Below are 15,165 nucleotides of genomic sequence, written 5' to 3' on the forward strand. Positions count from 1 at the left end.
TACCCCTGAGCAAGACGTTTCCACTATGGAAGGTATTTAAAGGTCAGCTCACGACCATCGAGGAGCAACCATGAAACATTACATATTAAAATAAAACATGCAAAAAAAAGAATACCCTTTACAAGTTTGAATGGAATCGTCACTGCCAGCCTTTAATTCCAGCCTGTAGTAAAACAGCGCCATCTCCATTTCCTCTGGGATAAAAAACTAGGGGAGTCTCATTAATAAGTTACCCTTTGGAAGACTGGCATCGCTGCAGAACTCATCCAAACTTTAATGGCATACTAAACAGTGTATGAACATCTCAAAGCTGATCTGTGTTTTTGTGTTCTGGACTGGCCCTGCTCAGTCAAAGACAGACGAGTTCCCATCACTGTTTAAACCTGACAGTGCAAGAAGCACAGACAATAAGTGAGCATTATTTATTAGACTGTTTAAGCTTTCGTGTTTCTGTAGATGTGTCATCGTTTGGCAGCTGTCACTCCCACAGCTCTGAGCTCCTTGAGCAGCACAAGCCTCTCTTCAATGACTTGAAGCTTTGATCAAAGCAGCGCTAAGTGACAGCATGAAGGACACGCAGAAGACTGGATTGATTACAAAGTTAACCATTACAAATGGAACCGTGCCCTGTCTCACTTTAATAGTAGAGATTGGAGAATGTCCATTTTGATCGCAAAATTTTAGAGACCATGACCCTGCTTCTTCAAGTGGGCTTTTAACTCCCAAATTATTCATCCTAGGAAATGCATTAGCGTTGGTCAACCACTGCTTGTTAAAATGACAAAAATAAAACATCTAGCTTTGGAATGAGGGGAGCTCATAATGCAGCTATGTGTACTGGATCGCCTCCTAGTGGCTGGCGAGTTAACAACAAAACTGTGGAGCGTGAATAGATTCTCAACAGTCTATGCAATTCTTTGAACACAAACCAATCGCTAACAACAACTGCACCACTCAGTTAGAAATTACACATATTTACATCCACTCGGGGTGGAGCGTTGCAGGGGGACAGGTTAACGGTTACACTCTGGTGTACCTGATGTACTTGGAGGTTAGACTTGATTCTGAGAGCTCTACTGAGCCCACATGGTGGCTTTAAAGAGCTGTATAACATCACTTGACGGCTGAAATAAAGAACAAGAACACATTACTGAAGACACTGCATGCCATCTTCGAGAATCTTTTATTTTTGAGGGCAGCTCTGTTAAGTTTATTAAGTGGAAAGGGTTAACACTGAGGGTTTTATTTATTTGCAATCTTTCAGAAGAATCTTTCAAATCTGCTGCCGGTCTCGGTCTGACACACTCATCCTCAAAGTCTGTGTTTATGCTGTTAAATGGAACACATAGTATTTTCTAAGTACACAGAGGTCAGAGGGGGATTATAATGTTGTTTTTGTTTGAGAAATGAGTACTGTCTGTAAATTACTCATACACATTTTGGCTCCTCTGAGTGTTTACAGCATTTCTTTTTTTTTTTTTTACTTCTGGTGTTTGAACAGCTGCTGGAATTTTTTTTTTAAAGTTTGGTGCCTCTCTGTTTTTGTGAATGAATCCCAGGACTGAATCCTAAATCACAAGGTATTTAAAACAGTTCAAAACATTTTTCTGCTCAGTTGACTGAGCTGTTAGGTACATTACTGAGATGACAATGTATTGTATTACTACTATATAATAATAATAATAATAATAATAATAATAATAATAATAATAATAATAATAATAATAACAGTATTTCAAGGGATTATTTGGGTGTAAAATGTACACTTTGACTGTATATAATAAATAATAAGGGGTTGTAATTATTCAATAAGGAGCAAAGCTTGAGAAGGAATCCCATCTGTTTTGCCAGTTTTGGTGTATAGCTCTGGCCATAAGTTTTGCATCACCCCATAGAATTCACTAATTTTGCTTCATAAAGTCGAATGAAACCTGCTGAATAATGTTATGATAACATATAGAATTGCATACCGCTTTGTAGTTTTCTATATGCTTAAGTAAAAAATAGAGAAATGTGAATTTTAAAATCTAACATTAAATACAGTACAACTATTATGGTTTCTGGTAAATTTTTGTAGTTTATATAATTAAATATAATTAAATAAGTAAATATTATTTTGTAGTTTCTTTGATTACATGATGTTAATAAATTCTGTTCAATCCTAAAATTCTTGGTGATGCAACACATGGTGGCAGAAAGAAATGTAGAAATACATGTTTGGGATTTCCCAGAAATGACTCCAGGCAGTAAATGATTTGGATGGGCAGGTGTAAGTGGAATTTAAAGAGCGGACACTTCGCTCAAAATGAGAGCTTTACCCCCCCCCGGAATGGGTCAGCTCATTATCCCCCTCCGGAATGGGTCGGCTCAACCGTCTGACAGTTAGGACTGAGGGGTGGGTATTTCGAATAACAACCTAGTGACTGGAGCACTCCTCGTCCAATGCCAGTCCAATGCCAGGCACAGTAAACGCGTGGGCTCTCAACTCATTGTTCCTTGAACAATTTCTCATCATATTATTTTTATGGATCCACCCTCCACCCCCCCACTCTGAAAGATATAGCTCTGTTTTCCTGGTTAAAGACTCTAAGCATTCTGCCAAGTCACTGAATATATTATTGCTAAAGTATTAAAGGTTTTCTTTTCATGTAATGCTTCATGTATACAACTCATATTCGCCCCTTCTCTCAACCTGTTAAGTACCAAATCATTTTTTTCTTTGAAAAAATCAGAACACAATCTGTTTTTATGCAATCTGATACATTACATTTGGACTTACTTTTGCGGGTTAATAAAATTAGAGCAAGTTATTATAATAACATAACAGGTTGATGCCAGTTAAAAACGCTACAGAAAATTTAGCCTGTCTTCAAATGAGGACAATTGCACTTAATGACTTTGCATGCAAAACCAGTCCTCTGTAACATGGGCAAGTGAGTGTGTGAGAGAGTCTTTATACTGCAGAGACACACACGAGTCCCATGCTCTCTACACGGGATGTCAGATGTAAGGAAATGCGACAGCGTCCCTGCTTCCTCCAGACATGCTCACCCCTCTTCCAGTTCCTGTTATTAAGTCTGGGAGTGAATAGGACAGCTGAGCAACTTCCAGCAGTCATAACTGAGCTACATTTCCCATTAACTCATTTAGTACACGGAGGAACCATTTCACATTGTAGCACTCTTTAACACATGATAACTCATATTTCACACGGTAGCACTCTTTAACACATGATAACTCATATTTCACATTGGAGCACTCTTTAACACACGGTAACTCACATTTCTTCACATTTTTTTTACTCTTGGAACACCCCCCCCCCCCCAAAAAAAAAACAACCCAGTACATTTATGCCAGATTGAACTTCTTTTTTTGACATTTTGTTGTATTATGATACTTATACCAAAGTAAAATGACTCATACTACATGCAAAATTCAAACCAGATGAGCTAAAAGATTAGCTAATAAAAAAGGGAAAGATATTTAAAGGTCAGAAAGGGTTTTATGAAAATCTCCTCTGTTTTTTCTTTTATCCTTTAAAATCCCAAAACAAGTAAAAAACACGACATTCCAGAATTTGCTTGACTTACATTTCGAGCAAGCTTGTCATGTCGACTTTAGTAAAACTTAATAATGCAGCTCAGTGTAACAGCTAATCACGGTGTGCATTGTCCGTTAGATAAACACCACTTCACTTTCAATCGACCAGGCAAATGTGGAGAATGTTTAATTATGTCTGAGTGGTGGCAGGGGGCTGGTCTTATAAAAAGATCCTGTACTTTCTATAGCGGAACAGCGCTGATTGCAAAGTTGTGTGTGCAGAGCTGAGACCCCTAAACCACAGCTCCTCACTGCCACGACAACCTCAACACTGCTCTGAAACCACAGCACACAGGACCAACCTCAACCCTGCTCTGAAAACACACAGGAACCACCTCAACCCTGCTCTGAAACCACACAGGAACAACCTCAACCCTGCTCTGAAAACACACAGGAACAACCTCAACCCTGCTCTGAAAACACACAAGAACAACCTCAACCCTGCTCTGAACAACCTCAACCCTGCTCTGAAACAGCACACAGGAACAACCTCAACCCTGCTCTGAAACCACACAGGAACAACCTCAACCCTGCTCTGAAACCACACAGGAACAACCTCAACCCTGCTCTGAAACCACACAGGAACAACCTCAACCCTGCTCTGAAAACCACACAGGAACAACCTCAACCCTGCTCTGAAACCACACAGGAACAACCCTGCTCTGAAAACTCAACCCTGCTCTGAAAACCACACAAGAACAACCTCAACCCTGCTCTGAAACCACACAGGAACAACCTCAACCCTGCTCTGAAACCACACAGGAACAACCTCAACCCTGCTCTGAAACCACACAGGAACAACCTCAACCCTGCTCTGAAACCACACAGGAACAACCTCAACCCTGCTCTGAAACCACAAGGAACAACCTCAACCCTGCTCTGCACACAGGAACAACCTCAACCCTGCTCTGAAACCACAGCACACAGGAACAACCTCAACCCTGCTCTGAAACCACACAGGAACAACCTCAACCCTGCTCTGAAACCACAGCACACAGGAACAACCTCAACCCTGCTCTGAAACCACAGCACACAGGAACAACCTCAACCCTGCTCTGACCACACAGGAACAACCTCAACCCTGCTCTGAAACCACAGCACACAGGAACAACCTCAACCCTGCTCTGAAACCACAGCACACAGGAACAACCTCAACCCTGCTCTGAAAACACACAGGAACAACCTCAACCCTGCTCTGAAACCACACAGGAACAACCTCAACCCTGCTCTGAAACCATACAGGAACAACCTCAACCCTGCTCTGAAACCACAGCACACAGGAACAACCGCAATCTCTCCTCCAAACGTTCATGGTCATGACACCCATTCACCCCACTGCGCTTCAGTTCATCCTTTGCTTCACTCTGAATGATTACAACCACAGCTGCGTATACTTGAACTAATTTAATTAGACTTCAATAGAGTTTAAAACAATTCAGGACTTAATTGATTTAAAGAAAAGTAAATAGCTTTCTGTGATCTGAGGATATTGTGGGGACGGAGATTAATCTGATTGCATCCCACAAGTCTTACTTTTAGGTAAATAATGGGTAGGATTGCGGGTCTCTTTATATTATTATTTAAGTTGTCCTGTTTTCTGAGGGTATTGTGTCTTGCAAAGTTAATAAGCAGATGAATTAATGACTAGATGTATTGGGGATTTATATTGGGTGAGAGAGCAGCAGTATTACATTGTAATTGTCTCTTTATAGTTTCCAGGACTCCCTTACAAATAAGATGTACCAATATTTCTATCATTAAAGTATATGCAAGACAATCAAATCTCAAATGTGAACGTCAACATTAAAAATACCCATAATTGTGGAACAAGGGACAATGGCTATCCTGGAAATATAGCTTTTGGATTTTGTTTAATTATATAGTAAAATCCTCCGAACTAGATTCCTTATTGAATTGTGTATTTTTGTGCTTCAATGTTTTTGGTTTTTTTTTTAATATTGAGGCTATTAAAACTATTCAGGCATTAGGCATAAACTGAACCAGGAATGACTTCCTTAAGTTTATATTTGTGTAACAAGAACAGCTGCCTATAATACAGCCACATAAACAATGCAGACGAAACAACATCAAGAAGCAGCTAATGAAATTCTAACCACAGCCAACTGATGTGGTTTCCGCCCCAATATCTTATTTATTGAAGATTTGCCCAGAAGTGCTGTTACAGTGATTCAATGATGAACGAGCACCACAGTGAGCAGAATTCTTTAATTATGCTGTGCAACTTGCATTTCAATACAGAAAGGGTGTGCTTCATGTGTGCTACACAATAAAGTCTTAAATACCGGTAGCTTCTACTCATGCTGCTTGGTGCTTATCCGAAAGTTAAATCATCGAAAGTGTGGGATGTAGTGCCATCTAGTGAACAAAATATGAAATTACCACCCTGTAAAAACATTATTACCTAATGGTCAGAAACTCATGAATATTATTTATATATATATATATATATATATATATATATATATATATATATATATATATATATATATATATATATATAATATGAAAGATGGAGCACAAGGAGGTTCAGTGACTTGCTCAGGGTCACACAATGAGTCAGTGGCTGAGCTGGGATTTGAATGGGGGACCTCCTGGTTATAAGCCCTTTTCTTTAATCACTGGACCTCACAGCTTCCTAGAGAGATCATTATGCCCTGCAATCACCCCACAGAAGATCCTTTTACTCCAAATTGCCATTAGCATTTGTATTTGTTCAGTAGGGAAAACAAAACACACACACAGCCAAAAAAGCTTAATAATAATAATAATAATAATAATAATAATAATAATTCAGGGGTTTGTAAGAAATTGGAAGTTTTTAAAAAAAAAAATAGTTTTAAGAATCTTAATTAATTTAGTAAAATACTATAATGTACTATTTAGGGCCATGTGCTGATCAGGTAAAGCTCTCTTTCACACGATATCATTCATATGATTAATGTTCTCTGCATCTCTATGCAGACCCGACACCACACTACATGGAACACGCCTGGCAGTGACACTCATCCCCAGCCATGAGATATCAGCGTGATTCAAAAGGAAATCACCCCAGCCTACACCCCCCATGCACACAGGCAATCAGCTCCCCACACCCGCACACTGTGACACATCCAACAGCTTGTGCTGAAGAATGTCCTTAGCAAGTTTCATCACAATTGGATATTTCTCACAATTTCTGTTAAACATTTTTCAGAGAGACACATGCAGGTACAGACAGACATACAACCACCCTCACTATAATGTGACCAAGGGCATGTGTTCCCAAAGAGGAATGACCCGACAATGCAGAGAACCCCTGCGATACACCGCTAGACCTCATTAACTGACCCTGCCACTTTTCTACGAGCTGTTGTTCACAGGGCTCTCGGGTCTCAGCCTCGTCAGTGCTTGTTTTGGCTATTTTACTATACCGCCTGCAGCCTGGCTACCGCTTCAAAGGGGAAAGCTATTTTTGACATCACCTTTTATCATCCCCGTGCAGCAGCTGGCCTCCATTAGGAACTCTGCGCTTCTGCTTCCTTCAAACACCACACGTGCGAACTGGACTGAGACAGCATTTCCAAGATGTCATTTGCGCTCGCTTTTCAAATGGAATGGGCTTTGCTTATTTGAAAATGCCAAGTTGATAAAACGTCCACAAACTAAATGACAGCACCTTTGTGAACTGTTTCTTTTACTGCTTAACAGGGGTTCATCTGCAAGCAACAGAGTGCCGGGTCTTATCATTAAGGAAAAGGTTAGCACTTGTTTTATTCATTCGAGTCACAGAAGAGGAGAGCAGCCTTTTTATTGTACATTATATGTACACAGAGTTCTTTTTTACAACACCAAGGTACCAGATCTGGGATCCTGCACACGTGAACCCCTGCTGGTTAATATTTCACCAGCTTTGTAGAGCAAATGATATAGTACATACAATGGAAAGGCCTGATTCAATCAACAATACAGCCCTGCTTAAAGCCCCACATTAACCCCCTGTTTAATGGAGCTATTCAATTAAACTTTCAGATATACAGCAGAGGGGCACTGCAATAGAATCAAAGACTTGTGTTAACATTCTATAAACTATGTGGCAGGACTGAGTCTGTGTATGCAAACATTGTGTGTTTATGTTATGATTAATTTTACTATATTAACACTTGTGAGCTGCTTTTGTAATAGTACTCTGACAATACCCTCTAATTGTATTTCTTCGCTCATACCACTAGGTGTCAGTGTTTCACTTTACACCATATTTAATAGTGGCGTGAAACACTGCATTTTGCTGAAGCCATTCGGTTTTATCATCTTGCAAAACATTCGGCACAAATGGAGAGAGAGTTTACTTTATCAGTTCACCGTGTCTCCACAGCAGTCTTGACCTATTAATATTGATAATGACAACGACTAATGATATTCGCTTATTTTTCAAATATAGGTGAGTATTGTAAATCAATCAATATAACTGTGCATTTGATTTTAACAAAGCAGTATGCTTCCTTATGCAGTGTGGTTGAAGGGTCGTGCATGTTAAACAGTGTTGTGAAAAATCTGTTGTTTTCTCGTGAAGCTTTTACTAATGCGCTACCAATGGAACCTGTCAGATGCGATGGGATACAATGAAGAATCACTAGTTTACTCAGAAATAGGTAGGGGACTTATCTGGTGATTGTTGTGAACTACATTTGATGCATGGAGGGTAGGGTTTACTTTGACTGATGCGTTAAGGCTACCTCAATTATATAAGGACACGGAGCAACATCAGTTTGTATTTGACAATCTGGCATGCAGGACAACCTTGGGATAATACATGAAGAATGTTGAACAGATCTTAAAGATTTATTTAACATACCAGCCCATGATTGATAGAGCAAGATGGGCCAAATGGCCTTCTCTCGTTTGTAAACTTTCTTCTGTGCTAATATTTGTAAAAATAATATTCCAATGAGGACCTTGCTCAAGACCAGAACATTGAATCAATAGTGCTGTTAAGATCCTACCAAAAACATCTTTACAGTTTCACAAACTACATTCCTGTGAACAGTATATTGATCTATATGTCTACAACCTTAAATGATGTAGAAGAAAAAAACACACAATGTATATAGAAAATACACTCAGACAACGCTGTGAAAAACATTAAACAATATTATAACATACATCGGCGTCGAGCAGAATACGTAAAGTGTACCCAATTAAATAAGTACTACACAATACACATCACGCTTCTCATTGCTCCCGAACAATTACAGCGAGTTCCATTTGTGTCATTTTTTTCAGATACACAAAACCCGTATTAACTATACTCTTACAACCGGGCACGCACTGAAATACAAACTGACTGTAGCAATAACTCGTACAACCAATCCAGCAGGTAAAGAGCTGCAGTACTGCATTCTGTGCTACCTGTTTCCGTGCTACCTGTTTCCGTGCTACCTGTTTCCGTGCTACCTGTTTCTGTGCTACCTGTTTCCGTGCTACCTGTTTCTGTGCTACCTGTTTCCGTGCTACCTGTTTCCGTGCTACCTGTTTCTGTGCTACCTGTCACCGAGGGAATCTGCTGGCAAACAGCATGGAACAAGTTGCGTCTCTCTTTTAAACTCTCCTGAGTTTATTATTATTATTATTATTATTTAATGCACATATTCTTAAACAAACGTTTTAAACGTCAAACAACACGCGTAAATACGGTACAACAGAATTATGACTGTATGAACCGACAACTAAAAATGAATTTGCATTGGGCGTAGTTTCAATCTCGTGTATTCTGATAGTTACAAATTAAAGACGGGCGGCTCTGCAGAAATAATACTGACATGTTTTTGCTATGCCACTTGCTATAACAAACACCACAGAGACACACTGAACTTACCTGCACGCTGTTCCTTGCGCCTTACTACTGGTGCTGTACTAGCAAGAGTGCCAGCGCAAGTGCGCATGTCCAGCAGCCAAGCCCATCGACGGTATCCAGACGTACAGCAGATAACCACAGTGTCTGTTTTGATTTGCACGGCTGTACAGCGATCTTCTGGGAACTGTTTTCCTCTGTTTAAACATGTAATTTTGACTGCTCCATTATACCTTTTAAGTAAATACCGAGGTAGACATAGGCTGTCCCTATTGGTACAGTGAAGCCGAACAGTATTACCAGAGACCAATGATAGAAACAGATGGAAAATGTAGCACACACTTTTTTGGGAAATTGTGAGCACATTTGGGTTCTGTATGAATTCTGTAATATATAAAGGTTGCATCTCCCTGTTGCAAGTCAGTGTTGTTTAGGTGGGACTATGAGAGTGTTGACTGCTGTCAGGTGCTTCAGTATCCAATGATGCACAAGTTACTGAAGTTCAAAGGGGAACACATGCTTTTAAAGAGCCAGGCCATTCTAGAAACAGTGTCTCACCCCTTTGTAAAGAGAGAAGTGAACTGCACACACACCCATCAGTAAACCCCCTAGCTTGCGTAGCCTGTAGAGTTACATTCTTTAAAGAGGTTCAGTTCCAGTAAAAGGTACAACAATGAACTGTGTGGAGAAGCTTTACAAAGCCTGCCAAGGAAACAGTCATACAATGCACAAGAAACCAACGGCAAGCGTTTTACTGAACGCCCTGGTCTATACAAAACAGCAACGCAATCACTTGTTTAAATAGTCTTCAATTTTCACGCCTCATTGCCAACTACACCATTACACCAGTCTGTAAAACTCAGGTCTCATCTCAACACCCTGAGACATGCATGTATCTAAGCTTGATTGACTGATCGATTGATTCCAATAGCAAACTGGGGCTGCAGCTGCACATCACACACAAGGAAACATCGCTGGTATATTCATCATGTTTCTGTACTATTGATAGTTATGAATGATTTCCCAGACAGCGTAATATACTCTATTCAGTCTTTATGTTCAGCCTATATTGTATTCTAGTCAGAGATTTAAAAACCTCTTCTTGTGAAGCAGGAGAAATCAAGTTCAGACAGCCTGCAATACCAAACTAGGGCTGCCAGAGTCCCAAATGCAATGGATTAGCACTGGTGATGGCAACAAACGAGCCTGACTTCAAACCCTTTCCACTTAGTTCCAGCGGCCGACTGGGACAACAGGACCCAGCAACCTGTACTGTACATCACTCCCTGGCCTTGTGCTGGGTCTACTGCCATCTAGTGGGAGCTGAGGGAAGTGATCTGGCACTTTGTGGAAAAAGTGAAAAATACATTGCTGTGCACAAGATGGGGTTGATCATTACTAATTGGTTAGCTGGAAATAGTGGCAGAATTCCACATCATTGTTTTTATATCAGTTTTCAGAATTTGCGATTCCAAAATAGTGCAGTTTTGTTCCTTATCAGAACCCTGCTACATACAAATGGGATATTCCGAATACCAGCATACCAGTGGTGCATGGTGAAGTATCCAAAAAAAAAACTTACAAGAATCTGTACAATGTAATCCTACATTGAGCAATACATTTATTTCAAAATGTACTGAAGTTTACAAGTTATTATACCACATGGGAATTTTAACAAACACCTATGGAGAGTTATAAGGTGTATCAGACCCTTCGTTTAGCATAAAGACTGCATTTGTCTACACCATTCATTCTCCACGACCAAGCAGCAAGTTCAAATCATTTGTCAAATTAATAATTAATATTCCGGATAACATAGAACAGGGAAAAAAAAGTCTAGATCCTGATTAAAAATCGCTTTGGGCATACAGCTTTCTATTAACAAGGCAGGAGATCTAACTAATGCAGGGAAGGAAATAAGACTTCTATTGCATAAAAGTTTCACCCATTCCAGGTTTTCCTAGGAGCCTGATTTGCCACACGGTATAGCTCTCACAAGCTCAGATATGTCTTCTTATACTCAATTGTAAAGCCATGAATGGATCAAACTGCTACGCAATGGGAGTCTTGTTGCCATCACTGTAATGCATACCAGATTTTTTTTTCCCCTTGACAGTCCCATAATCCTAGAAATGTAGCCTCTTGGAACATGTTCAAAGTGTCCACACTTATCTTTACAGAAATCCAAAATGCAACTGAGCCGTTTAAAGAAATGCTCGTTACTTTTCTATACTCCTTCCATTTTAAAAAGACACGACCATCACCACCAACACTCCATGCAAATATAACACAACATACAGCTCACAGATTTCTTCACTTTCAAAGAATCAATCTACCAAGCCAATTTCTTTTGCTGCTTTGCTTTGCCCTGGTTCCCGCGTTTCTGCTTCAGCCTCTTTCTCTGTCTCGGGTTCATCCATATGGGGTACTGCCCGTGCTCGTCCAGCTGAGTTTTTTTGCTTCGCTTGCTGTCTGTGTCCATCTCAGTAGCGCCCCCTGAAGGTAGATAAGGAAAGTGAAATTAGAAAACATTGCGTGCCATGTGTTTATGTTGCACTTCAACAACAGAGCTGTTAATAAGACTCCCACTGCATAGCAGTGTCATCTATTCATGGTTTTACTATGCTTAATAAAACACACCTGAGCTTGTTAGCTACACGCTGGGGCTAATCTAGCTCGTAGTAAAACCTGGACTGGGTGAAACTGCTGTGCAAATGTCTTATCTTTGTAACATGGAGGAGCTTATAGTCTGACACATGTGTAGGATTCTATATGAAACCAAAACGCATTTTCACACAAAACAACTTAGACCCAGGTATGTTTGGGTATGTCCTATTAGACTCATAGTAAAACCAGGAATGGATCAACCTGCTGTATAACGGGAGTCTTTGTTTCCATCCCTGTCGATGAATGTATTACTGTTACTCTTAATAAAGAACAAATATGCAGTTCGTATGCCGTTGATCAAACGGCACAAGTATTGTCAAGTTGAACTGCGTACGAGATAAACAAATGAACCGACCGTCTTCTCCTTCCATCGCTGCATCTTTCGCTTTCTCCTTCAGCTTCGCAGCTGGCACTACAGTTGCGATCTCCTTCACATCTTCCATGGAAATGTCCCCCTTGCCATCTAAAGCCAGGGCAGTTTTGAGACGAGCCAGCTCCTTGGGGGCATTCTTCTTCCTCTTCTCAGCTCGCATCTTCCTCTTCCACTTGCTCCGTAAGCTTTTTGCCATTTTTCACAAATCTGAAGACAACACACAATCGAGTCAGTCCAGAGGTGGGAATAAGACTCCTATTGCATAGCAGTTTCCACCCACCACCCAGTCCGGGATTTACTACGAGCTTCATTAGCCACAGTGTGTAGGCAACACGCTCAGGTGCGTCTTAAACTCATAGTAAAACCTGGAATGGATCAAACTGCTATGCAATGGGACTCATTTCCCTGATGAATTTACACCACTTTAATTCCTACTGTGTCTCACCAACTCCAAGCTCTTCAACAACAAATTAAAGACAGCAATGCATTTCTTTAGCATCCTCCCAGAATACAAAACCAGAAGCTGGGATTGCAGTTTAGCCTGTAACCAAAACTGAACACATTGAAAAGCAAACCTGGAATGGGTGAAACTGCTATGCAATATGAGTTTTGTTTACAGCCCTGTGTAAGGCCATCAGTATCCTCTTTGCTGTGTAGCAGACACGGTCTACCCTCCAATCTCCCTGTTAGTTATGTGGATGACCTGCCTTAAATCTGGTTTAAAACAAACCCACCTCCACCCTCGTCTTCTCAATGGACCTTTCACTGTCTGTAAGACAAGCAAGCAAAGCCAAAGATATCATTCCTATTAAGCTATTTTTTCATTTTGTTGGAACAAATATTGATTTTCTTTAGGGTAGTTTCAGCTGCAGGCACTCTCGCAGTCCGGTTTGTGATCTGCATGTCGCAGCTACCTACAGAAATACTATTAGGCTGTTTGAAAATACATGTCTTGCATAGCAAGTTTTGTTTCACGAACGTAGCGTTGAGTAAAACAAAACATAAGCTATTGGCTATTTTCTTTCCAACATCGAAAGACAAAAAGCACCCGTAAGACTACATGAATTAAATTATTTTTTATTATGAAAAAACCACATCTTGAACAGCACACTAAGACAAAACATCCCCGTACTTGTGTTTGCTTATGAAACCCGTCATATATACTATATTTCAACTGAATCCGCAGCATGCCTATCTACGGTGGTATGTTTTAAACTACATTAGACTTTAAGCAACCCAGTTAAGTCCTATAAATACTATACATACTTAATCACACCAAACACTGCTCCACACAGACTTCCTGGGCTACACGTGGGGTTTTACCGCAGCCGTAAAGCGTTCTGGGTGCAGAAGGCAGGGCTATAAAAGCAAAGGATTTACAGACCCGCAAAAAAATTGAAAGAATAGTAATACAGTAACTGTTCTTTCTAAAACAGCTGAAAAGGGTTCAATGAACTGAAAGCAAGATTCAATTCAACATTAATCAGAATACACACACACACACATATATATAAGCCTTTAAATGCGTGTTGTGTCAGATGAGTGGTGTAAAGCGCTTCTCTGTCCACAAGGCGGCGCTGTGTAGCGACTACTCTGTTTTTAGTACCTTCTTAATAATAGTAATGCATTTATTTATTTATTTTTAACAGGCCTTTAAATAAATTATTGTTTAAATTATGCTTTTTTCTTTTTTCTAGATAAATACATGTTTCCTGTTCCATATGTTGAAGACAGTATCCATTCCAGCAGATAATTCCAATTGCATATTTATGATGTGTAAATTAGGAACTGGTATTACATGTATACAAAAACCTATTTCTTACTTCATAGCTATTGTATTTTTGTTTCTGCAGTTTGTAATAAGTGTACAATTAATTTGGCATGTACAGTAGTTACTTTAATTTAAAAAGAAGACTTGCCTGTACATGGCGCTTTCGGCAAGCTATTGCTTTCATGTTTAGGTACTAACATTGTTCTTCTAATGGTTTAGGGCACTACAGTGTTTCTCTAATGGTTATTATCATAATCTCCAGACTGATCAATGCATATTGAAATGTTCGCAGCTCCCTGTGAGTATTCCTCTTATTGTGATGAACAGCCATAGCGGCTCGTCTCTCTTCTTCGCTGTGCGCTAGCCTCATAATGCTCTGATTGCACATTACTTGTATATATTACTTTTAGGTTCCAAGTTTTCCCTGGCCTTTTTATAATAACACTATGCTAAGCGGTTCTGGCTTCTGCTTCGTATCTTTTCCTCTTTATTCCACGGTATTTGCTTTAAAGGGGATAGTAAAATCTGATTCTGTGGTGTCTGTTCACTCAATTTCACAGAGATGACATGCCTAGTTTACGTCCCAGTTTGTGTTGGTTCGGCTGTGGTGGCACAAGATTCACTGACAAGCAGTGGCTGCTTCTGCAGCACCAGGCAGTACAGTTACACATGCTATGGGAAGCAAAACTTGCTTTTGCGGGTTTTGGACTAGATTTAAAGAGTTTTATTTAGGGTGCATTCACAATCACACAATTATTTTAATTTAACAAATGATCAAAGTCGGCAACTTTTGCAGCCTGCCCCCTGCACACAAACTTTAGGGAAACTCGGTCACCATTAACAGGGTAAGGGGATGACGAATTTCAGATTTATCTGTTATCTAAGTGTAGGATGCCAGCCTGGCAT

General features: G+C 40.0%; 1 protein-coding gene across 2 annotated transcripts; it reads right to left on the reverse strand.

Annotated features, from left to right (window-relative positions):
- Window positions 1–11,052: 11,052 nt before the first annotated feature.
- Window positions 11,053–13,837, reverse strand: LOC121317993 (protein LLP homolog). Of its 2 annotated transcripts, XM_041254125.1 has the most exons (4): window positions 13,755–13,830; window positions 13,223–13,257; window positions 12,471–12,695; window positions 11,053–11,944 (listed from the first exon to the last, which is right to left on the reverse strand). In XM_041254125.1, exons 3-4 carry the CDS (start codon window positions 12,682–12,684, stop codon window positions 11,781–11,783), a joined length of 378 nt encoding a protein of 125 aa, XP_041110059.1. In that variant the 5' UTR covers window positions 12,685–12,695; window positions 13,223–13,257; window positions 13,755–13,830; the 3' UTR covers window positions 11,053–11,780. The 2 variants fall into 2 exon arrangements, with proteins under 2 accessions (XP_041110059.1, XP_041110060.1); XM_041254126.1 differs by lacking the exon at window positions 13,223–13,257 and having other exon boundaries at window positions 13,755–13,837.
- Between the last annotated feature and the right edge of the window lie 1,328 nt (window positions 13,838–15,165).

Source organism: Polyodon spathula, chromosome 7 (assembly GCF_017654505.1).
Source record: "Polyodon spathula isolate WHYD16114869_AA chromosome 7, ASM1765450v1, whole genome shotgun sequence".
NCBI classification, from domain to species: Eukaryota; Metazoa; Chordata; class Actinopteri; order Acipenseriformes; family Polyodontidae; genus Polyodon; species Polyodon spathula.